Raw genomic sequence first — 23420 nt, 5'->3', positions numbered from 1 at the left:
CCAGTCTACGGTACCGGAGTCTGATAAACCACCGAAAACATGATCAGTCTGGTGGCAAGATCGCCCCAGGCATCTGGCGACGACCACGCAGGACTGCCGCAGTCCCACACCGACAAGCTTGAGGTAACACCAGCACTGGTCCAATTATTTGACCTAAGCTGACTCGACGCAGATCGTCCAAGCTGCGCCGCTGCTCCGCCTCCCACAAGAGCTGTGTGATCGGATCGATGGCTATGTATACCTAGATCGCAAGTCATCGACGGCAGCCAGGAAAAGAGCGAAACTCCAGTCATCGTCATGGGTATCATCGACCAGCCTACGCTTCTCACCAACAATTCATTTCCGCGAACATATCGCTCTCACACAAACGTGCCGCCAACTCCGCACCGAGACCCGCTTCTTGCCGTACAAGCCCTGCGGTTTCGTGGTCAAAGTCGCCACTCCGATACTTCCCATTCACCGTCACTGCGTTAGGGCGCAGAAAGATACATGGTGCGCCTCACCGGCACTGATCGCAATCGCGAAATACCTTCGAGTCCTCGGAGCAGCCGTGGCAATGATGGATACGCTGCTCGTTGTAGAGGGCGGTCGATGCGGGAGTACTTACAGTCTCACAAAGAAGATCAAGGATGCACGAAAGGTGGTAGAGATCAAGCTTGAAGGCAGCAAGGTGCATCTCCTGGGAGTCGGCTGTGCGCTAATTCAGCAGGTCATGAGAATACTATTTGCTAGCTATGTGGAGGTATTCGAGGAGGCTGGCTTTGCGGTAGAGTGGTACTTCGGGTCGGACATGATTCTGGAAGATATCAAAATCAGAAGCTGGATGACAGAGTCGTAGTCGCAGATTTTCGTTTTCTAGTCGATCGCGCGGAGCTCCAGGCTAGATCGACTCTATGACTGCTTGTACTTGCCGAGTGCGGGTACTTTCATGTCATATATCATCAGCAAAAGTGCATCGGCGCTACAAGCTCTGGGTCGAAGCATCTATTCTCACATAAGCAGCTTAACTTGCATTACGAAGGCACTCATCGATTTGAAGATCGTACACCTGTCGCTACCACGATTCGAGATATCTTCACTTTTGATGGTCGACCTGGTATCACGCTGAAGCGCCCTATGGCTACCGATATAGGGTGTATAGAAAGCCACATAAGCTACGAACCATAGACCGCTACTGCTGCTCCTGCACTATTGTTCCTCTGCGCACGAATGTCACACGTGAGCAGGAAACAAAGCAGATCTGAACAATGCTATTACCGCCGGACCTATGCCGCTTCAACCTTTGCTAGCATCGTCACAAGTGGCTGCAGACACAAGTGAAGTCAAGAGTCGCAACTTCGAATCTGATCTGAGAGCACTCTCATCGTTGGACCCGGAAGCTCAGAACATAGCGTTGCAAGCACACGAAAGATGAACAGTTCACCACTTCTCAGCCTCCCTGCGGAGCTTCGAAAAAGGATCTATGAGTATGTGTACGCTGTCACGACAATAAAGGCCCTATCACGATTGCTCTAATCGACCAGACGCGCTCCCTCGGTAATAATGCTTTCCGTAAGCACATCGCTTTGACACAGACCTGCCGCCAGCTTTGGAACGAGACTCAACTTGCATGCTTCGCAACCACCATTTTCGTCTAAGCATGTTCGGACTCAATCTTACAGACACACACTTGTCCGTGGTTCGACCGCTCGAGCACATGCAGCTGGGGAACGCGTACCTTGACTCGGTCTTCGATTCAGAAACACTGGCAAGCCTGAGCAGTCTAACCCTCGAACATAGATCCCAGATGCGGACTCGAGTCGTCGTCACCTTCAAGAAGGGAGGAGAGGCAAAGCGGACCACTTGCGAGTATTCTGACTCGCACCATACTATCGTCTCGCGATGCAGCCATAATTTTCTCCAACCTCGACCAGACGTTGGAGAATGCTGGATTTATGGTGACGTGGTGTAAGAAGGGAGCCGTGAGGGGTACGATCGTTGAATAAAGATCGCGGGCTTGAGCATGGACTGAACGAGGACCATTACGCTGTGTCAGCGTACGATACGAGAGGCGTACGTACTACCAATACTCTTGCGGGCTGATGAAGTGGGTAGCCGGGGTCAAATTTCTCTTGAAAGCATGGCCTCCTGTTATTCGCACTATATAGCGATACTGAAGAGCCCTTACGACATCTCCATACGGCATACTGGCAAAGCTGTTCTCCATCACAAGACTGGCATAACCCTCCCATACATACATATCTTTGATAGCAGGCACGCCTATCGCGGGTGATGCCAAGCTGGTGAAGTCACTACGAAGATGATGAAAGCCGGCCATTCACGGTGCCTGATGATGGCCCTGAATCACGTAAGTCGCGCAGCCGCGCTCTAGACACAATTCGTGATACTTCGTTCACACGGTCAGGGAGCCTGCAAGATCCTCGAGCAGATGTTTGTGGGCAGGCAGGGCAACAGACGAGTCGGGTGTAGAGCAATATTCACTCTAGATCGATCTAGCTGTATTTGGCATTCACGTTGGGATGAATTGCGCGTATGCCGCACAAGCTCGCACGTTTGTACGCTGCTTTCCTGCGGCCAGCACCACAAGCCTTCCTACGACTTCTTGCGCCATCGAAGCGGGTTACCTTCGAGCATAGAATATCAATCGACACGACATCTCGAGTTCGACTTCTATCAAGCATGAGACCACTTTTGAGAAAACTGCTCGGCAAGAGGTCAGGAAGGCCACGCTCAGAGGTCGCCGCAAGTGTCTTTAGTATCTTCGAACTATGCGAAGCCATTCTCAGCTACTTGACACGGACTGATCTGCTTCACGCCCGACAGATCTGCAGGACCATCGTTCATACAATTGGATCATCGCCAAGCCTAAAGAAGACGCTGTTCTGCGCTGCCCAGGACACCACTACAACGCAGACCTGGACCCTCAACAGATTGACCAAGACCGTCAATGTTGGCGGGCCAACCAAAATGCCGCCAGGCTTTGATCGTCTCCGGATGCAGACTACCGTCGAAGCCTACGCATACAACTCGATCCTGCTCCATCGCGAGAAGCATTGGTTTCCATACGATTTGTTCTGGCGTTGTGAGCAGCATGATGATCTGCATCTCAAGCACCCGAAGCTGTTGCAGCTATTGCAGCCCGACTCGATGTTTCGACAGATGTACTTCACCCAGCCACCAATCAAGTACGTCAAGCTGGAGGTCTCATGTGATCAGGATGGCCCATGCAGCTGGCGATGGCCACGGCATGACCGTCAAACGCTTCTCACGACAGTTGTGTACAATGAGGCCGGAGTCACTGTCGGGGAGCTCATTGACGAGCTGGACAGGCTGGAAGAGAGGGGATCTCGTGTCGAACAACTTTCTTTTCCTGAAGGCGGCGCCTACGTGAGCCCGGCAGAGATGGACCTTGTGAAGAGCCTAAGCACAGTGTCTTGTGTTCCGCCAGAATTCAAAAGGTTCCCAAAAAACAAGCTTGCAATTGGGCTTATGGAAAAAGATCGGATCAAGCCTGCTCGCAAATGGTGGCAGAGATGGATCTTTGCTACGCAACCGTGACAGACGTGAAGCAACTGCAAAGGGGACGACTTACGACGACCAATACATAGATATCTGCCCAGCGACTCCTGGTCTTGCACACTTTTGTGACCGCGGCCATGTCCCTTTTCCGCGGCAACTAAAGACGCCAGGAAGCATGCCACTGGTTACACAACGGCAAGCAGTCTGCCGTGTGTGACGTCCGCCCGAGAGATTCTGCATCATCGACCCAGTCTGAGACAGTTATCACTTTGCACATAGCAGGCTTCGCCTGGGAAGTTGGTACGGCCCTGAGTGGCTCGATCGAACCGCACAAAGACCTGCACATCCGGCTCATAGCTTACTAGCCTTCGGCTCGATGAATAGTGCATCTCCACTAGCACAAACAATCTCCTCTCCATAATCATCCTCGCCATGCGAGACATGCTGCTTGACCACTGCATGTATCCATTCTTTCCTTCCCTCTCTCCTCGTATATCGTGCGGTGCATATGAGGCCACCAGGCGTATGGACAGGCTTCAAGTAGTTCACCGTGAGCGTGGCTGTGAACGAGCTGATACCGTGAGGTGGACTTTCGCCAGAGTCGAAGCCCTTGCCAACCCGCATGAAGTGTGCTCTATCGTGGTTGGCGTTCTGCAGTATACCCATCGCCTCGTCCAGTATCGATGCCACAATGCCACCGTGTAGTATGCCTGGGTGTCCGTTCATGCCATCGCCCATGAGTATCAAGGTTGACACTTCCTCGATTTTCTCATCGTCGTCTGCTGGCTTTGTGAAGAAGGAGATGCATGACGTGATCGTCCGAGGAGACTTCAGTACCTCTGCAAATAACGAGTCCTCAGTGCTCGACTTCGAGTTCCTGGACCCAGGCACTCGAAATATAATGTTGGGACGGTCGATCAGATGGGCAGCCCAAGGGATTCGGAGAAAGGCTGCTTTGGTATCGCCGGCAGACATGATCGATAGAGCTGAAGGTGAACTGTACAACATGAAACAAATGCAGGCCACGATGGCCGATCGAGTGTGGCTCACATGGACGTAGCGGTGTAGAGTGTGCAATATGTAATAAGATGTGGTTGGTGTGATCGACAGGGCAGGGATGAAGCGGACCTCGGGACAGAACAAAGCAGAACTTCACCACGCTCCTCGCTCTTCTCTATGAACTGCATTTTGTTTAGTTATCCTTTCGTTGTGCCATCTGCTAGACCATCCCCTCCGAGAATGGAGACCCGCCGAACCAACAACATTGATCTGGCCATCATTGGCCACCATGTACGGCAGCGGGATGTCAACGCCCATGACAAACGATACCTTGCAGCGACTGAGTTCAGATTGGATCGCGTCATACAGCTCGTCGAATGTAACGCCATGCTCATTGCTGACCACTGTGTGACACCGCGGCCCAGTGCGGTCTTGTCTTGATCTGCATCGGTATCTTCGAGAGCGATAAGACTTCTTGCCGTAAATTGCGAAGCCGACCTTGGTTGATGGAGACTGAGTGAGGTAAATGAAGCGACAGATAGCCTCTTTATTGATGATCTGCTTGGTGTAGATAGCGACAAGGATCTCTTGTGCCCTACCCTCAGCATCAATGATCTTAAGCCACAAAGGTTCCTTCTTGGCCACTCCCTCTGACTCGTGGACTAAAAGTTCGTTGCGAACACAAGGGATCAGTTCCTGTACCTTTAGCCCAAGGTCACTGAGCTGAGTTTCGAGACTTCAGATTTACTATCTGCCGCGACACCATAGCTTGCTAGGCTAAATTTGCCGTCTTTGTTCCATGCACCACGAAGTTACGATGTCCTTTCGGGCTTTACCCAGTGCTCATATCTTCACGGCATTCTGCCAGCAACAGTTCCGACAGCAACTCCAAGCATATGCTCGAGGTAGCAAGCTAGATTTTTGTGTCCGGCACAGAACCCGACTCGCAGTAAGACATCGTGTTCTGACTTGGCGCCTTGATGATACTACTACTGCCCCCCACGGACAGGCGAAGTCTCTAGCTGCTGGACCGCCGCAAAGTGTTTGCTCTGTGAGTTATATTGTAGTTGCTTACTCTACCTATCGGCTTTGCGTAAGATGACAATAGCATATCGCTCTTACTCCAAGCATCAGATCGATCTGGAGGACTGCCCATACCCAGCGCTTACTTCGATGTGGACAATCTACATGTCTCTTCGTTTTCCCCACTCCTGCAAGCTAGCATATAGCACGATCTTCATATCCCGTGACCTCCTAGCTCGGGTTGTACTGCGATCGGAACTGCCACCTAAACCACCGCACTACCTTCTATCTGTGTTGCGACGACTGATAGGTCCAGGTGGTGGCGGCGGCACTAAGTCGCGATTCATTAAGGATCTGCGTTTCCACCTCCCGCGAGTGGGGAGCAACGGCGAAGTATCGGGCTCCCCCGCCGATCGATGAGGCTGCCTGGACGACCCAAAGCGCCATCTCTAGGATCGAACAGCGATACGCGCCACTCGCTGTGCCGGAATCGATCATCGTCGCTAGTGAAAGAAGAAGACCGTCCTAAATCAGGAGTATTTCGAGATGGTCTCCGAGAACTGTCTTTTGGGAAAGGGTCGTAAGAGTGGCCTGATCCACTGTAGTTGCTAGCATCCCACCTCGAGCCCATTCGAGGGCCTCTTCCATCCATGCCTGGGGGCCCAGCAGTTGCTGTCAGGCCTCCAGAGTACGGAGCGCGATCGATACCTCCCGGTGTATATGGTGAGCGGACAGGAGAGTTGCGTCCCGAACCACCACTACCATACCTGTCACCTGCTAAGGCTGGGGAGTTGCGGCTGGGACGGGGAGAGTTGCGGCCGGAGCGAGGAGAGTTGCCACCAGAGGAGACGTAGACGGGCGAGTTGCGGCCAGAGCGAGTCGGGCTCCTTGTCCTGGAGGGTCTGAATGGATGCCCATTGATCATACGAGGATCGAAGGGGTCGTAGGAGTAGCCCGAAGACGAGCCATACGGAAAGCCAGACATCGTGGTATCAGAGAATGGTATTAACGTATTAATGGTCGAGCTCGTTGTGAATAGCAAATATCCACAGGTGCGGTGTGGCGGTCGTATTGTTGGTGAAGAGTAGACTATTGAGTAGCTTGACCACTGAAGCTGAAGTATGCGTGCAACGGTGTTGATGGGAGAAAGAAGCATGAAACCTTCGATATAAGTGCCTTTCAAGATGGCGTTGGCCTTGGTGAACGGTACGAGAAGTGTGTGCCGACAAGTGACTGCATCGACATGTGTGATAGAGTCATTATCGGGCCTGGGGTAAGCATCATATCCCATTCACTTTGTTTCCTTTGTTACTGGCTCGTATATTTGAAAGGCGTGACGTAGAAGGAACACGATCCATATCACGCATGTCGTTGCTCGAAAACAGCTGGCGACCCTCGTGCCTGTGCCAATCTCTGGAAACGCTGCTCAGACGACTCTTCGCGTAGAGAGCTGTGCATGGCGAAGTCGCTGCGGTCCATGGAATTCTTCACCAGGGTTGCGGCGCCTTCGTCTTCCAGAAACTTCCAAACCACTTCTGCGGCGGTATGCAGCATCCTTGATCAGCCATTCGCCAATCGAAGATCCTCGGAGACTCTGTTGGAACCAGCCACGACCTTGAAGACATACCCGATGACAAAAGGAAGCTGGGACTCATCTTCGATGTATTCCTCCGTGAAACATCTTACCAGATCGGCATGCAGATGCGTCTGAAGTTTGCGAAGCAGTCTGCTGTTCCGTAAGTGAAGGCTGATGTAGTCGAACTTGAGGTGGAGCTCTTCGCTTGCCATACCTTCGCGGACCGCGGTAAGGAGCTGCAGGGTGTTTAATTGCTTCTAGGTAGCAATGGTGGATGAAAATGCTGCTACATCAACAGATGTTGGCCCAATGGGTGGAGTCTTCGTAGCGACCGCCAGCATCACGACAATATTGGCAGGTGACAGATTGATCGGGCCTCCAGCGATGAACTTCTCATGGAAGATATCCTTAACTGGACTCGTCGTTTTCAGCCCACGTGGACCTTTCTTCGCGGCAGTGATTAGCGCCGTGCCTCCAGGACGGCGGTTCCTGGCGAGATTGCTTGCGCTGACACCCAGTGCAAGAGTGAAGCGCTTGAGGAAGTCTTGAGGTTCTGTAGGAGGTGCGCCGACGAAGATTCGGGAAGCAGAATGTGTGTCCAGGACGTAGTCAATATCATCCCACTCCTGCTTGAAACCAGCGCCGTGGTGGATCGCGTTGTATAGATGTGCTGGGTAGACTGCAGTGCCCCAACCGTTGCACAGCTGCAAACCGCCATCATTGAGCTGCATGTTGAGATAGAACACCAGTAGACCGGCCAGTACAGGCTGATTCTTAAGAAGATGGAACGGCTTTGGCTGGACGTGGGTGGTACGAGAGATTGGATGCTTTCCAATCTTGTCTTCTTGGGTCCACTCTTGAGCAAGATCTCTGAGCTTTCTGAAGAAGACGTCGTTCTCCTTCGGTCAGCTTGGCACATTTCTGTGCTGGCTATATCTGAAGTAGCTGTCCAATGTGGCAATGACGTGTCTGTGGCCTGGAGATCAACCCAAGGCATGAAAGCAGAAATGCGCATAACGTGGTGGATATCAAGCAGGACCTGGGTGGCGAAGACTGTGTACATTGGCAGACCATCAATACTATTGGCGTTCATCATTTTGCGCAGACCGGCCATAAGCTCGTCCTCGAATGGCAAGTGCATGTTGATGCGCGCAAGCTTAGTGAATTCTGGGAGCAGCTCCCAAAGCACGATCTTGTCGTCGCGACGCTTCTCCGCTAGACGCCACTCCATTAGATACAGTCCAAACAGTGGTGGAGCTGGACTTACGGAGTGATAGATCCCAGTAGGAAACATTGGAAATGCGGCTGCCAAGTTGCCCAGGCTTCAGTACTGGCAGACGTGATTTATCAAGGATGTCTGAGTAGTCATCGAGCAGACTGAACGGAGGCATACATATCAAGTCCCCAAGATCCTCGCTCATTTCGACCTCTTGCACGCCGTTCGAGCCGTTGAAAATGCCGAGTTGTTCAAAAAGCCGTGCGATCAAGCTCGCGTGGCCAGTGATACCTGGCACTGTGTCGCAAAGCTCATCAGAGGAGTGTCTAGATGACGATATTCATAATGTGACATGTCTACAGGCCTTGAAAGTACTTACCGAAGCAGCGTGAATGCAGTCTTGGTGGTGACTGCAGCACTCATGACGTCTTCGGTGCCGTGACAATAAGCCGTCCAGACTTCCATGATATACCTCCGGACGTCGGCAAAGTCCTTGAAGAAGGCCATGATAGCGAACACCTGCTTCTCACCATCCATCTCAAGCTCGTACGTAGGAGCAGAGGCTTGCTTAGGTCTCATGCCCATCTGCTCCACTGGCATATCATCGCCGTCTTCCACATCTTGAACAGCAAGCGCCTCAAATAGATTTGTGACGGTAGCATGGTCGGCATGGTGTTCAGGCTTGGTTGGTTGTAGAATGGAACGTACATTTTCGAGGATGGTGATGAAGTGGCGATGACCGCCATCAGCTGTGGTTCTCCGAGCAGAGGGTTCTTGCTGTGTAATCTTTGAGTACAGAGCACTCGTGGCCTTGCGCAGCTCAATCACGCTCTTGATCACGGCGACGATCGAGCGCGGTATCCTGATCTTCGGACTATGAAGCGCAGCGATGGCTTGGACCAGTGGAGTGAAATGGGCCAGAGGGACTTCATACTTGGGAGACGTGGCGGCCTTGGATTTCTTGGAGGACTCGCCAGGTGCTCGTCCAGCATCGATTCTTTTCGCCGCGTCGTGCCCAGCTCGTTTGGCCGCTTGTACTAGCCATGTCGCAATGCGAGAGGTGCCAAGCTTGTAGGTTTGGTAGGTGTCTATGCTGCTTCGTGCAGCCATCTTTGGTCGAGAGTGTGGGTCCAGGTGTACTAACGGTGTGAGTCTCGATCTTATATTGTCAAACGAATACGTCTATCATCAAATTGATGTGAAAAGTTGGGTAGGTGGAAGAATGCAGACGCGTTTGCTGCAAACGGATATTTCGCCAGATCAGGGTAACATCATACTTGCTTACCACCTCTTTGATAACAGGCAAGTCTACATCTAAGCGAAGTTGGTTGTGTCTTATGCGTCCCAGAACGAAAGGTTTGCAAGTTGTCTTTGGGTAGGGTTAGGCTGGTGGGAGAAGAGTCTGAGAAGCGACTGATCTCGAAGAGGAATGGTGGATATGCACGCCACAGCGCGATCGGCAGGCACATGGATCAATTGCGTGCGCAAGGAAAATGTTTGGAAGCTGTGTCATCATGTCACATGTGTCTGTACATTTTTAGCGTACAGGTAGGTGACTCAAAGAACATCTCCTGCGTCTCTACTCTTCCCTATTCCTTCACCTATTCACTACAGCCTACGAGATCATGACTAGCACACCCTCCGCAGCCCGCGAGATTCCACTTCGCAACGGCAACGGCAATGGCAGCACAAACCCAGGCGAAGACCTTACACGGACTGTCTCCAGCTCGTTCGGCACATTAGACAATCTCTCTAAATCTCCTACAGCTACTTTCCACAGCACACCCTCGAGCTATGGAGGACACCAAAAGCCGTCAACCAAGCAGCTGAAGCCCTTCCACACCGAAGACATTAAAATCCTGCTCCTCGAGAACGTGAACAAGACCGGCCAGGAAATCCTCCGGAAACAGGGCTACCAGGTCGAAGCACTCAAGAGCTCGTTACCTGAAGATCAGCTGATCGAGAAGATCCGGGACGTGCATGTCATCGGTATCAGGTCAAAAACACAGCTCACAGCGAGTGTCCTCAAGCATGCCAAGAACCTAATCGTAATCGGCTGCTTCTGTATCGGTACCAATCAAGTCGATCTCAAATACGCGGCCGAGAATGGTATCTGCGTCTTCAACTCGCCCTTCAGCAACTCGAGATCGGTGGCAGAACAGATGATTGGCACCATTATCATGCTGGCTAGGCAAATTGGTGACCGCAGCAACGAGCTACACCAAGGCATCTGGAACAAGGTATCAGCAGGATGCTGGGAGGTGCGAGGCAAGACGCTGGGTATAGTCGGATACGGACATGTGGGCAGTCAGCTGTCAGTCCTGGCCGAGTCGATGGGCATGAAGGTGATATACTTCGATGTAGTCAACCTAATGAGCATGGGCACATCTTCGCAAGTACACAGCCTGGATGAGCTGCTCAAGCAGGCCGACTTTGTCACGCTACATGTGCCTGAGATCCCGGAGACGAGGAACATGATTTCGACACACCAACTCGAGCAGATGAAGCAGGGCTCATATCTACTTAACGCATCGCGAGGCAGTGTAGTCGACATTCCGGCTCTGATCAAAGCAATGCAAGCTGGTAAGCTTGGCGGTGCAGCTCTCGATGTTTACCCGAACGAGCCCGCTGGAAATGGACCACACTTCAACAATGATCTCAATGACTTTACCGAGGACCTACGAAAGCTGAAAAATGTCATCCTCACACCCCATATTGGTGGCTCGACCGAAGAAGCACAGTCTGCGATTGGCGTTGAGGTAGCAGAGTCGCTACTCAACTACGTCAACCTAGGCACGACTTCCGGCGCTGTCAACATGCCAGAAGTCTCATTGCGCAGCCTGACATTGGACGAGCCAAACCACTTGCGTGTGGTCTATATCCACAAGAACGTGCCTGGTGTGCTGCGCCGGGTTAACGAGATCTTGGGTGATCACAACGTCGACAAGCAGATGACTGATTCTCGTGGCGATGTTGCATATCTGATGGCGGATATCTCGAACGTCAACATATCGGAGATCAAGGCCCTGTATCAGAGCCTTGAGGATCTTGGAAGCCGTATTAGGACGAGGGTGCTGTACTAAGAGACATTAGAAGCGAATGATATGCTGAAAGGTTGGCGTCGGGTTCACACTACAGGCACGATCGAGCTCAACACTCGAGTGAGGCTGACGTCCGGATCACCTAACCAATTCCCTCATCGAGGTACCGGCGCAATGGACGGGATGATTCTGATATGATACACCTGATAGACTAATGAAAAGATTCTCCTCGTCGCACAATCACAGTTTTTCTCCTCGACTGCAGGGCCGCAATACTATGGCATTCGTGGCTCCTCGACTTCCAAGGATTGGCACGCTTGCGAGTACTTGCAGGTTGCACCCAGTCATGCGGGTTTGTGTAACAGAAGCTGTCACTTCGCCGATTTGGGACATAATACCGTGGAAAGCTTGCAAATGTGAGGTACTGTGAGCATCTGTGTACATTGATCAACTGATATGCACACGTGGTAGTGGATCGGTGCTCCTGTCACTAATCCCCAACCTCTCTCATTGTCACTCAGATTGCAAACATCTTCAGGCACCTTGAGCCACCTTTTTTGAAACAATTCTCCTCATACACATAACAGCCCTGCCATCCATCTCTTACGACTATATACTGCCCGATCATCAAGTGAGCACCCTCGTTACTCGGACGCGCACATCGCTAACATGTCGAAGTTTCTCACTTGGTACTTCCACTATGCCCAACAGTCCGTGGACCGACGCCGCCGACCGTCAACTCCTTTTGGCCATCATCCACCTCACAGCACCTCGTATGACCTTCTCTCCGTACTACATACGTATCACTGACATCGTTATAGAGCTGCCAAAATGGGACCAAGTCGCCGACTTGATGGGTGATGGCTTCACGGCTGAGTCCGTCCGCCAGCACTTCCAAAAGCTGCGTAAGGAGTCCAAAGCCGAGCTTGGCGATGCCACTGGGGTAGCTGCCAATGAGAAGGGTAACTTGCCTACCAACAGTACTCCTCGCAAGCCGAAGGTCGCGAAGGATGCGACACCGGCGAAGTCGACGGGCAAGCGTAAGGGTATGAAGAACCTAGGCCATGATGGGGACGATGACGAGGATGATGCTAGTCCTAGCAAGAAGGTCAAGGGTGAGGATGCTGCTGAGAACGATGTCTTCAACTGAGTGCGCTTGCGGGCAGCGCAATCGAGTACGAGGCAGCGATAGCAATGCCGTACGTGAGCGGCTTCACAGGGTGATGCTTGCATCATGCACGAAGTAGCGACCGCATTGACATGAATCATGAATTATGGTGGCCTTCTACTTGACTTTCCAATCACATTGAAAACCATCCGCTGCTGCGAACCCCAATGACCGTGCCGAATGACAAAGACGACACTCGGTTACAGCATGTGAGCTCCCGTCCAACGTTCCCTACTGAAAATCCTCCATACCCTCGAAATCGAAGCTAGCGTGCTCGATGTCGAAGCTAGACTCATCGAAAGAACCGATGGGCAACTCTTCAAGACCTTGCAAGAACGAGGAGGACAGACTGTCATTGGGCTCCTTCTTGACGTTGTTCTTGCTAGGCGAAGGTTTGGTGACTCGACCATTGCTGACGGCTGTAGGACGTCAGCATCAATCGAGCAAACAAGATCGAATGGGAACATACAGCTCAAAGGATCCTTCCTCGGAGTCTTCGGCTTGCGTGGTGTTGAAGGCACAGACTTGGTACGAGTAGGCGTAGGTACATCGCCGGTCTCGCCATTATCAGCAGCAGCTTTGAGCTCGTTGGCTTGCTTCTTGATATGACGGAACTTGTTTTCGAAGGTATTATAGGTGGTGCCGTAGTACTTGGCTGCCTCGCTGAGATTGATCTATCTGCTGGTTAGCACAATTACTGTGATGTCTTGGGCTGGAGACGAGGGCGTACCTTCACGCCCGTGGCAACTATGCTCGCCACGACACGCTGCCTGGTCTCGACATCGTTCCAGTTGGTCATGCCGCCCATCTTGAGTGCTGTTGCTGTGCTTGGTGTGGAAGATCGGTAACGTTGTGTGATAATATATTCAGGATGCAACGGCAGTGAGAGTCTGTGAAGGAGTGTCAAGATCTGTGGAAGCAAATCCCGAGATGCAAGGGAGAGGAAAGATTGGATCTGAAGCTATATCTCCAGGGGAGATTCGCGTGAAGTGACGTTAACGACCGTCGCTGAGCTGTTGCCTACTGTCATATGCAACAGCTAATAGATACGACCATGCACCTAGAGTGATGTGAACTATCTTGCAGCCCTCGTCGCCAGTGACGCGGTCGACGGCATCTCATCCAGGTCCACGACCAATGGCATAGATTACATATCAATGTGCCTAAGTAACTTGTCACAAACTTCGAGTCGGCATCTGCATCTTCATGCAGCCCACGCATCCCCGGATACACAACACCTGGTACCTGCAGCCACTTACAGGGATCTGCAGCGCGACCGGCTGATGTCCCATCACGCATCTTCACGTCTTTGGACATGTCGAAAAGGGCGGTCAATGTGATGGGATGTTAGCGTTGTGTCATTTTGGCTTGAGTTATGAGTCGTACCATGGTCCAACCGCAGGGACGTCAAATAGTCGTTGTTGAATCGTTGGAATCTGTCATGTGGACGTGAACGGCTTAGGGATTCCAACCATACGTTCCCATTGACGAACGATGCAGGTCCAAACAAATACAGGACGCTAGCATGTGTACGCAAAGCTTGATCTTCAACATCCTGGTGGCCGTTCACTTGCGCTTTTGACTTCCACGGTCATTCACTTCTACTTCCACGTCTTTCCACGAGCTCCGACAGAGCTCGACAATCTCTAGACTTTGACTTAATCAAGCTTCCCTCATCAGTTCTCCAACCTTTTTACCCCAAGAAGATCGATCTTCTCTCACTTCAACCTTAACAACCTTCCATTATAACGACTTTCATAGTAAGTTGTGCTTCTCGTTTGACATTTCTCGTTTGACATCGTCATAACATCCTTTGCATGTTCTGACAGCTCCAGCAACACCCATCAAAGCATCTCCGTCATGCCTGAGAAGTGGACCGCCGAGACCGACCAGAAGCTGCTACTCTATGCCTTGGAGCTCGGCATGATCAATACAAAGAAGCTGGCTAGTAAGTCAACAATTCTCTGCCGTATTTACAAGGAATACCACAGAAGCTGACATGATGATAAAGCTCTGTGGAGTGAGCGTGAGAGTATGCACCATTGGCGGACCACCATGATCCCCACTCACTCATTCATAGTGGAGCTAACGCAGCCTAGGCAACGACGTATCTGCATCCGCTGTGAGCCAGCACCTCGGCAAGCTCCGCAAGAAGATCGAGGCGGCTGGCGGCGCTTCAAAAATGAACGGCGCTTCGAGAGTCTTCGGAACGCCAATGAAGCGTACCACACCCGGGAAGAACGCCACACCCAAGACGCCCAAGTCCAGCGGCAAGCGCAAGACCATGAGCGATGAAGACGACAGCGAAGGCGATCGCATGGTTAATCATCAGCTAAGCCCGCTGGCCATGCGCGAGAAGGCGGAGCGCCGCTCGAAGACGCCCAAACTCTATCGCGAGCCGGCTGTGGACGACGCCAATGACGTGACGGGTGGCGTCAAGCAGGAGAATGGTGAGGCGTCTGAGAGTGCTCGTCGCCGTGTGGTGGATGTTGATGCTATGAGTGATGTGTCCGACTTCAACCCGGATCACTACACCTAGGCGGGTGGGCTGATGCGTAAGAGGTGGTTTCGCCAGACGCAATATGAGCTCTTGTAGCTACGATGATCCCAAGATATGATGAGCAGGCGTTCGGCGATTGGGAACGCAGGTAATGCCTACGTGCGCGGGTTCGGCAGGCGGGCTGATCACATGCATGTATCATAGTGTGAGGGTGTTCACCATAGCCCAATCAGACCCCAAACACTCTTTATTCTCCAATATCCGCTTCTTCTCATCACCTGTCCCCGTGAGAGCAGCTCGAAGAGCTGCTTTAGCCAATCGGTCTACGGAGATAGAAGGCACCGTGGCTTCCCAGAGAATGGTCCCGATTGCATCTCCAGGCTTGATGACTTGGCCAGAGCGAAGAGCGATGGTTTCGAAGCATCTATGGCCTTGGATCATCTCGGAATGGTCGGCAACGTCGAACAGACCCTTCTCAGCAGCACCTATAGGAAGTCAGCTTCGTCCGACACACGGTCATGCTGTCTGGACCATACCCTTCATCTTCCGCCAGTCGTTCCACATCCACAGACTCCGGAACTGATCCTGCTCGGCACCATACGCACTGATAAAGATGAACCTGAACGGGAATTTTCTCTTCGGCATGAGTTGTGGGCTCAGAGCCGTAGCAAGATAGCCAGAGAAAACCTCTGCAGCAGCGATAGGATAGCTAATCCTGATCTTCTCTTCCTCTGCACGCTTCGCCGGATCGGGATGGGTCTTCGGTCCCATACACCAGATACAGCCCTCCACCCCGGCATCCTTCAAAAACTGCATCAACGAATCTTCATAGTTGCCAAAGTTCTCGTGGATGAGCTCGGTGACTTTGCCCTTGGCGGCTTTTGCAAAGTATTTGCGGTCGAGAGGTTTGCGAGTGATGCAGTAGATGTGCTCGATGTAGTTGTGTGCTATTGCTTGGTCGAGGATCTCTGTGCCGACGTAGCCAGTTGCGCCTGTGAGGATGATCTTCATATTGCTGGTAGGCGTCGATGATGTGCTGTGGATTTGATCGCCTTGCTGGGAAGGAATGGGACGACAGTAAGATCTTTGTACAATGCAAAGGACAACTTACGCTGGCAAGAATGGAAGTATTGAGACTGCAATCCTCGAATAAAACTGGTACGAGTGTGTCGAGCAAGAGCAAAAGAGCCATCTCATCGGCGTTCTCTCGGTCGTCGTCTCGTCACAGCTTTCCCCACCAATGCTTGACTTTCGTCAATCAACCAATGGAGCAGCGACAGCAAGGTCTGAACTACAGCAAGAACTACTCATACTTTGTGTACTATGGAAATCCTGCTTCTCGCATGGAGATGAGACAGGACTAGTAGGTAGAGGCAAAGCTCCGGGAGAGCCATAGGCTGAGTTCCATTTGTCCAATATCCGCAGTCTATGGATTGAGTAGTGTTCATCATTTGATGGCCATCCTCTACCCGATTGGATTCGGCCCAATTCAAGCCTTCCTCCAGCCCTTCGAGTTCACACCTCCTGACACCAGAATGCTCTCACTAGGCGCCTCACCACCAAGCAGCAATCTCATCTCAGGATCACCCTTCTCCATCGCCTTCTGGTACGCCGGTCTCGCACCACAGTCCTTTAGCCATCGTAGGACATTCTTGTAGGGTGTGAAGTCCATTTGAGGTCCAAAGTATCGCTGCGTCGTCACAGGGTAGACAGACATAACATCTGCCGCTGTGAACTCTGAGCCGGCCAACCATTTGGTCTCTGCCAGCCTGTCGTCCATCACCTGCACTGCGTCTTCAAGGCGTTTGTTCGCACTCTTGGCGAAATGTGTATCCGCCATCGGACGGGTAAACATCGAGTTGACCATAGCAGCTTGCAATGTCCCATTGGAGAAGTGCAACCAGTACAAATATGCCGCATAGGTCTTTGCATCAGCCGTCGGTGGTATAGCGAATTTACCACTCCCATATCGATGGATAATGTATTCGCATATCGCTCCGGATTCGCTCAAGGTCACGCCAGTGTCGGAATCCGCCACGAAAGGTGCTTTGCCAGTAGCATTGCCAGGGACGTTCATCAGGCTCTGAGGCGCCAGGGCGGGTGCTCGGACATGTTTGACGAGCTCATATTGGATGCCGAGCTCCTCCAGTAGCCAGAGTATCCTTTTTGATTGGGAGATTCCCAGATGATGGACTGTGAGGACCATGTTTGCTGAAAGCCGTTTAAGGTATCGCTGTATTGAATGCCGTCTTTGAGAACAAGTCCTATGCCAATGTGAACGGGGTGTTCTAGGGATATCGAGAGATGAACTGCTATTGTGCAGCTCAAAATCGCCTTGAATATATACTTTGGCCCATCTTCTAGCCTAGATGTTCCTGCGTCGTATTCTCTCCACTCGTGAACTTCACCTACCATCTGTATTATTCCCGCCATGTCAAAGCACAAGCCAACCTGCCTTTATCGGCCGTAGCATGTTCCTCGCATACGTTCAGAAACCAGTTTTGATGGAGCTGGTGAGTCAATAGTCTTGGGAGGAAGAAATGAGAAAGCGAGTCGGCATGATATTCTCGGTACCGAACCTGGGACTCGGTACGGAATAGGATGTTCCCGACTTTTGAACCTCACCTCTTCCTGGCTTATGGATAGCCAATTGTCCAGCCTGGCAGGTTCAGATATTGGAACAAAAGACGTGCTGAATACCTAAGTCACTTACCATCTGAGCGGCGGGTCCGATGGGTGGCTCTCCACGTCTGTGCACTACGCCACAACCTTTGACTGGACGCCGAGATTCCAGGAGGTATCGACTTTCGGCATCACAACGATGATCTTGAGCTTCTTCGGCCGCAGTAGTCCGTTAACAGACACCTGGGTGCCTACTTATTACCTCGCGGTGTTAGCACAAAGTCCTGTCAAGATTGTTAAGCAGCCTTCGCGCTGCCTTTCCAGTATCGACTCTCAATTGCACTATACCGCGATACTATATCGAATGGCAATGCACTTGCGGCTTACAACTTGGCTATCTCGGAATCTCTTTGGCTGCGTTAGAGATTTGGTCTTTACTCGCCTTCTCAGTAGCTCGTCCCGAAAGTAGCGCAGCACGATACTATGCTGGAGAACTATACACTGACTGATTCGAGCCTCTTTATCTTGGAATCCCGCGTAATCAGAATCCACATCTGGCCCCCGTGCCTTCCTAATTGGGAAATCCTACCAAGAAAGGATAATATCGCTCTGGATGCTCTCTCATCGTCTAAACAGCTAAAAACAATGATTCTCTCTCACACGACCCACCTCAGTCATCGCATACAACCGCCAAACATCCGTCAAACACCAAAGTGAATCACCACGGAACCCTGACGTCGTCCCGTGACTCTTCCCGTGCCTTTCCTAACCGGAACACGTGCTCAGCAAACGGACAAACCAAGCTAGCGTCGATCTCGCAACCGCGCTGCCATTTTTCTCCTTTCTCCTCTCCTTGATTGCTCGCTTGCTTCTGCTTCTTACTTCAACCGCAAACCCACTGCACATCTGCTCCTGCAACAGGTATACATACATATATACATACGACAATACCACCAGTACCACCACCAACACCGCCACTGTACGTTCAATCTGATTCCACAGCTTCCCAGAGGACTCTACTGACATTTTCGTGCCTATCATAGATGGTTCTCGGCCCTATCCACGACAGGATCATCCTGCTTCTCTTCCTCCGCCGCGTAATTACGCTGGCAGACTGTGCGACTCTGTCCGCGACGCTTCCTGGTGAGTCGTACCACTATTTCCTCCCAAACATACAGTACAACCAACATAGCTGATTTGTACCCCTACTCCCCAGGCTCCCCATCCGCCCAGGACATCTTCGACCGCGCTCTCCTGCTGCGTGGTCGTCGAGACGCAGCGCAAGCTGCGCTGAAACCAGGTGAGCTCGACCCAATCGATGTCAACGCGGCATTGATATTGACGAGCATGCAGCGTGAGGACAGGAGGTTGGGAGCGGAGCAGGAGGAGGGGCAAGGGGAGACGGGGGCAGATCTTGCGCGTGGTGGTGTGCCATTGGCCGTCTTAATGGCGGCACAGGAGGAACTGGGAGAGGAGGAGGAGGAGGAGTAGGAGTGAGAACAGGGCCAGTTTGGGGCGGTCGAGAGGACTGTTACTCTACTCCGTAGTCGCTCCACTCTTTCTCCCACTTAACTTTGTCTGTACCCCTCCTGAAGCCCGTATGTGCGTATCCCAACAAGCAATGATACATTTGCATACCCGGCCACCGACACAGCAGCTTAAGTAACAATCATGTCGCTGGGACAATTGTTAGAATACTCCATCTCACCTTACCTTACCTTATGTATCGAACTACCTCTGATCTCTCGAGATATCCTAACTAGCGATGATACTCTCTATATGGCTGAAGGCTGACATAGCAGCTCAAGATATGTTATCCCGCTGCAATAGCTGCAGGATCGCCCCAATGTGATCTGCCTCAAAATTTCCAACAAAGGTTGTGGTTGCTGTAATATCCCAGCGACCAGTGTCGATTTTGTGTAGGCGGAACGCAGTACAAGAGCTGAAATCAGATGAAGATCCCGCCGGGGTCGCAGTAAGGATACTGACAAGAAACTTCCCTGTACGATACAGCATCCCAACTCCGGGCAGCAGTAATTCAGCCCTGTAGGCCGATACAGTCTCCCAAAGAGAGACTAAGTTCCCAGGAATGGCAAATAGTATCCAGCGTTCGCATCCCCGGGCCAGATAATGGGGGCTGGCGGGGGTGCGATATCATCAGCAAAATGAGGTGGATATTTGCTTGAGGCGTGGTTGGAGGTCGTATGAAAGGGGTGGAATTTTGATGCATAGCCGTGTCAATCTCATCCTTGTTTGGCACTGTACACGGGTGATGCGAGAGCTAGAAGGTGCAAGGAAAGGGCTTCTTGATAAGACCAGCGAGGAGAAGCAGTGAGAAGGAGATCATACTTGACCATTTTCGACTACTTACCCGCGCATTCATATCATCACTCCTCGCTCCCTCACGCCTTCACCGCCGCGGCTTCCTTCACTCCTTCACCGTGGCCGAAGCAGCAGCAGCAGCCGCCTCCTCAGCCCCTTCCTTCTCCTTCTCCCTCCTCCTCTGCTCCCGGAACGCCTCCAATTGCTCAGCACACTCTTCCACAATCCCCTTCATCTCCCCAAACATCGCAACCTGCGCAGCCCAATTCCCCGCCTCGACCTTATTCTTCCCCTCCCCCTTCCCAAGCAAAAGTCTCTCCTGCCCATACCCCGTAAGATAAACAGCGATGAAATGACGATTTTGACCGAGCATATCACCCTTCAGCTCGACACTCTTCTGATAAGCCTCATAATCCAACTTCGTGCCCTTGCCACCCAGGATAAGTTTCTGCAACTCCGCCTTAGCAGCCGGATTATACCTCCGCACCCCACCAACTCCCTCCCCATCATCATGCCGAAGCAGCGTAGAAGCAGAGAGCAGATTCCGATCCTTCCCCGCCGCCTCCACCAACTTCGGCGCCCACAATCCAAGCATCCACTTCTCCACCACCGCCCACCCTTCGTCCCCTCCAGCTAAAATCACAGCAGCGACATACGCCTCAAACACATCCCCCAACACCTTATTAAACCCCTTATTCCCCTGCCTCGCGACCGAATCAGCGACCATACGCTCCATATCCGCCACCTGGACCCTCTTTTCAAACTCATAGGCCCGGGCAAATTCGGCCAGGGTTTCGTTCTTCACGAGCAGCTCACGGAGTTGAGATTGTTGACCCGATGTGAGGTGGGGGTAGCGGGTGTATAAAAGGCGAGAGGCGAGGAGTTCGAGTTGGGCGTCGCCGAGGAATTCGAGTTTTTCGTATGTGATTTCTTCGGTGGTGGTGGGGTTGGTGGAGGAGCGGGAGTGGGTGGTTAGGCTGGATTTGTGGCGGAAGGGGGCGAGGGATAGAGATGGGGAGAGGATTTGGGGGAGAGGAGGGAGGGTGTGTGTGGGGACTGTGAAGGGGGTGTAGGGTGGGATTGGGGGGAGGGTGGTTATTGGTGGGGGGAGCTTGGCGATGGCGTCGGTGTAGTCTTGGGGTTGTTCCGGCCTTTCGTTGTTGTCCTGAGAGGAGTACTGAGGTTTGCCATTCTGGCTATAGCCTCCTCCGTCGTGCCTCTGCTTCTTGTGGTTGCCGTAGCCCGAGCGGCGATCGTCTTGAAAGGGACGTTTGTTGTTCATGATGACGGTGTTGACAGCTCTCCTCAGCGCTGCTATAGTGCGAAGCGGCAACGAAGGAGATGAGCTGTTGGTAGTCAACCAGTAAAGAAGTTGTGGTGGATGGATAATTGTGTATTTGAGCTCTCATCGGCCCGACAGTTTCGCCGGCGCATACCCTGATCATCCTCTCAGAACATCCTCACACAAGAACAACCATTATTAGAACCAGCACAATCATGGCCGTCCCACGCTCCCGAATACTAGATCTCATGAAGGTATCCCTCGCCCCTGGGTTCCTCCCTTCACAACCACCACCACTACACACCACCACTGACATACCCCCCACCAGGTCCAATCCCGCATCTTCTCCACAATCTACAACCCAACCAACCTCCGCCTCGGCAACAAAATCCTGCGCCAACGCCTCAAAGGCCCTTCGCTCGCCGCCTACTACCCGCGTCGCGTAGCCACCTTCAAAGACCTTAAGGCCTTATACCCAGGCTACGAGATGTACGACGCGTTTGAAGAGGACCGGTTGGAGCATATTCAGATTGCGAAGAGTAGGGGCAAGGGGGCGCCGAAGAAGAAGAAGGTGGCGGATACTAGTAGTAAGAAGAAGAGGCGGTAGAGCAGTAGTTGATTGGGAGGTGTATGATATGGTTTGGGATCTGAGACGGGTTGGGATTCGATTAGCGGGTTGCATGGGTGTGGGATGGTTGATATGCTTGTATAATGGTCCAATATTGGTCATCAGAAATATGCGCTTGCCTCGGTCATATAGAACTTACGCTGACGATAGAGACCCCGGGTCACTTTGTCATAAATCCTGCTGACACGGTGGCAAAAAGAATCAGTACCGATTTGCGAGATTCTTGCTCACATTTCTCTAGTCAATCACCTGTAAGATTCCGCCATACAGCTTTGGGCAGCGTACCATATCTCTCGACAAGCCGATCTCGCCTCAGCTTCAATACTTTCGCCTTGACCAGAAGAACCCTCGCTTCCGGCCGCCTTCCTGGCTGGACCTCCGAACAGCAATTCATCGCCTCCTCCAACTCCTTCTTGACCTGCGCAAACTCATCGTAACCTGGCGGCAGCCTAACCCTCTCCCTCGCCTCCCCAATCGACCACAGCGCATACGTGGCCAAGATATACATCACAAGATCCAACTGATAAATATCCGACTTCGTGCTCATAACTGGCGAATCCTTCACCCGCTCATATCTGGCACGATCATTCTTCCTCAGCTGTAGGAAGGCCGCAACTTCCGGACTATCATACCCCTCCGTCCCACAAACCCCCTTACTCTGACTCGCCACCTCCGCACAGCCGGAATCCGCGAGTACAATAAGGAGCCCGCAATATGGTTTTCCCTCCGGCCAGCGGAGGAGGATGTTCTGGGGTTTGATGTCGCCGTGGATGATGGGGATATGATTCGGATCAACTTCATGCAACTCGTCCTCTTGCTCACTGTTGACTCGGTGAAGTCCATGATGGATGTAAGCTAGCGCATCGACCAAGCTGATGAAGACGTGGAGGATGAACACGATCGGGACATGAATCTGCGGCACCACCTTCACTCGACAGGAATTACGCAAGTTCTTCGCGGCCCAGACGGGATCATACCTCTGCACCAGCGCATAAGATCCCAAATCCTTCACACCAAGTCGTGCGAAGAATGCCATCTGCTCGTTTAGATCCCCGCCGGAACAGGATTCGAAATACAATTCCCACCTTCCTCCGACTATTTCTTTAGCGCCGAAAAGGTGGATGATATTCTCATGCCTCTCCCCGCCTCCTCCTCATAAGACATCTAGAAAGATCTTCGCTTCCTGGGACCCAGCGCCCTGACTTCTAGGCAGGGAGAAAAAGGCGTGGAGGTGTTTGCACACGAGTAGCTTGTCTTGACTAATTGAGCGGACGAGAGTAGTGTGGCCTTCGGCTCCTGAGGCGAAAGACTTCACTTCTTCGTAGGTGTCTCTGTGATCAAACTCTCCTGGTTGCAGGAGTTTGAGTTTGAGTTTGTGTACGCTGCGCTTCGAAATTGGCTGTGGAGGAGGCAAAGGCGAGCGTGGGCGGGTGCTGACGAGGGAGCATTTGCGTTTGTGACCGCAGGCGGTGGTGGCAGTGGTGGTGGTGGTGGAGCGGGGTGATGTGTTGGAAACTTGCGACT

General features: G+C 52.2%; 15 protein-coding genes across 15 annotated transcripts; 7 read left to right on the top strand and 8 right to left on the bottom strand.

Annotated features, from left to right (window-relative positions):
• Positions 1-39: 39 nt before the first annotated feature.
• On the top strand, positions 40-838 carry LTS14_009631 (uncharacterized protein; the record flags this gene model as incomplete). Its single annotated transcript, XM_064842312.1, has 2 exons — positions 40-123; positions 173-838. 2 exons carry the CDS (start codon positions 40-42, stop codon positions 836-838), a joined length of 750 nt encoding a protein of 249 aa, XP_064690218.1.
• Positions 839-2679: 1841 nt separating this feature from the next.
• Positions 2680-3558, top strand: LTS14_009630 (uncharacterized protein; the record flags this gene model as incomplete). Its single annotated transcript, XM_064842311.1, has 1 exon — positions 2680-3558. The coding sequence occupies one exon, from the start codon at positions 2680-2682 to the stop codon at positions 3556-3558; it is 879 nt and encodes a 292-aa protein (XP_064690217.1).
• Positions 3559-3870: 312 nt separating this feature from the next.
• On the bottom strand, positions 3871-4494 carry LTS14_009629 (uncharacterized protein; the record flags this gene model as incomplete). The annotated part of the gene is made up of 1 exon (XM_064842310.1): positions 3871-4494. The coding sequence occupies one exon, from the start codon at positions 4492-4494 to the stop codon at positions 3871-3873; it is 624 nt and encodes a 207-aa protein (XP_064690216.1).
• A 2406-nt stretch (positions 4495-6900) lies between these two features.
• Positions 6901-7329, bottom strand: LTS14_009628 (uncharacterized protein; the record flags this gene model as incomplete). Its single annotated transcript, XM_064842309.1, has 2 exons — positions 6901-7096; positions 7169-7329. The coding sequence occupies 2 exons, from the start codon at positions 7327-7329 to the stop codon at positions 6901-6903; spliced, it is 357 nt and encodes a 118-aa protein (XP_064690215.1).
• Positions 7330-7374: 45 nt separating this feature from the next.
• LTS14_009627 (uncharacterized protein) lies at positions 7375-9443 on the bottom strand (the record flags this gene model as incomplete). The annotated part of the gene is made up of 4 exons (XM_064842308.1): positions 7375-7996; positions 8083-8332; positions 8385-8659; positions 8713-9443. The coding sequence occupies 4 exons, from the start codon at positions 9441-9443 to the stop codon at positions 7375-7377; spliced, it is 1878 nt and encodes a 625-aa protein (XP_064690214.1).
• A 515-nt stretch (positions 9444-9958) lies between these two features.
• SER33 (D-3-phosphoglycerate dehydrogenase 2) lies at positions 9959-11416 on the top strand (the record flags this gene model as incomplete). Its single annotated transcript, XM_064842307.1, has 1 exon — positions 9959-11416. The coding sequence occupies one exon, from the start codon at positions 9959-9961 to the stop codon at positions 11414-11416; it is 1458 nt and encodes a 485-aa protein (XP_064690213.1).
• Positions 11417-12074: 658 nt separating this feature from the next.
• Positions 12075-12524, top strand: LTS14_009625 (uncharacterized protein; the record flags this gene model as incomplete). The annotated part of the gene is made up of 2 exons (XM_064842306.1): positions 12075-12147; positions 12196-12524. 2 exons carry the CDS (start codon positions 12075-12077, stop codon positions 12522-12524), a joined length of 402 nt encoding a protein of 133 aa, XP_064690212.1.
• A 249-nt stretch (positions 12525-12773) lies between these two features.
• LTS14_009624 (uncharacterized protein) lies at positions 12774-13350 on the bottom strand (the record flags this gene model as incomplete). The annotated part of the gene is made up of 3 exons (XM_064842305.1): positions 12774-12961; positions 13012-13216; positions 13273-13350. 3 exons carry the CDS (start codon positions 13348-13350, stop codon positions 12774-12776), a joined length of 471 nt encoding a protein of 156 aa, XP_064690211.1.
• Positions 13351-14402: 1052 nt separating this feature from the next.
• Positions 14403-15081, top strand: LTS14_009623 (uncharacterized protein; the record flags this gene model as incomplete). The annotated part of the gene is made up of 2 exons (XM_064842304.1): positions 14403-14490; positions 14642-15081. 2 exons carry the CDS (start codon positions 14403-14405, stop codon positions 15079-15081), a joined length of 528 nt encoding a protein of 175 aa, XP_064690210.1.
• A 159-nt stretch (positions 15082-15240) lies between these two features.
• LTS14_009622 (uncharacterized protein) lies at positions 15241-16053 on the bottom strand (the record flags this gene model as incomplete). The annotated part of the gene is made up of 2 exons (XM_064842303.1): positions 15241-15527; positions 15579-16053. 2 exons carry the CDS (start codon positions 16051-16053, stop codon positions 15241-15243), a joined length of 762 nt encoding a protein of 253 aa, XP_064690209.1.
• Positions 16054-16531: 478 nt separating this feature from the next.
• LTS14_009621 (uncharacterized protein) lies at positions 16532-17248 on the bottom strand (the record flags this gene model as incomplete). The annotated part of the gene is made up of 1 exon (XM_064842302.1): positions 16532-17248. One exon carries the CDS (start codon positions 17246-17248, stop codon positions 16532-16534), a length of 717 nt encoding a protein of 238 aa, XP_064690208.1.
• A 1459-nt stretch (positions 17249-18707) lies between these two features.
• On the top strand, positions 18708-19155 carry LTS14_009620 (uncharacterized protein; the record flags this gene model as incomplete). Its single annotated transcript, XM_064842301.1, has 2 exons — positions 18708-18807; positions 18881-19155. The coding sequence occupies 2 exons, from the start codon at positions 18708-18710 to the stop codon at positions 19153-19155; spliced, it is 375 nt and encodes a 124-aa protein (XP_064690207.1).
• A 937-nt stretch (positions 19156-20092) lies between these two features.
• On the bottom strand, positions 20093-21464 carry LTS14_009619 (uncharacterized protein; the record flags this gene model as incomplete). The annotated part of the gene is made up of 2 exons (XM_064842300.1): positions 20093-21332; positions 21451-21464. The coding sequence occupies 2 exons, from the start codon at positions 21462-21464 to the stop codon at positions 20093-20095; spliced, it is 1254 nt and encodes a 417-aa protein (XP_064690206.1).
• A 19-nt stretch (positions 21465-21483) lies between these two features.
• Positions 21484-21875, top strand: LTS14_009618 (uncharacterized protein; the record flags this gene model as incomplete). The annotated part of the gene is made up of 2 exons (XM_064842299.1): positions 21484-21522; positions 21597-21875. 2 exons carry the CDS (start codon positions 21484-21486, stop codon positions 21873-21875), a joined length of 318 nt encoding a protein of 105 aa, XP_064690205.1.
• A 181-nt stretch (positions 21876-22056) lies between these two features.
• LTS14_009617 (uncharacterized protein) lies at positions 22057-22932 on the bottom strand (the record flags this gene model as incomplete). The annotated part of the gene is made up of 2 exons (XM_064842298.1): positions 22057-22073; positions 22182-22932. 2 exons carry the CDS (start codon positions 22930-22932, stop codon positions 22057-22059), a joined length of 768 nt encoding a protein of 255 aa, XP_064690204.1.
• Between the last annotated feature and the right edge of the window lie 488 nt (positions 22933-23420).

This window comes from Recurvomyces mirabilis (genome assembly GCF_035927965.1).
Source record: "Recurvomyces mirabilis strain CCFEE 5264 chromosome Unknown scaffold_32, whole genome shotgun sequence".
NCBI lineage: Eukaryota > Fungi > Ascomycota > Dothideomycetes > Mycosphaerellales > Teratosphaeriaceae > Recurvomyces > Recurvomyces mirabilis.
Note: the sequence above shows the minus strand (reverse complement) of the source record. Positions and strands in the feature narration are given on the sequence as shown.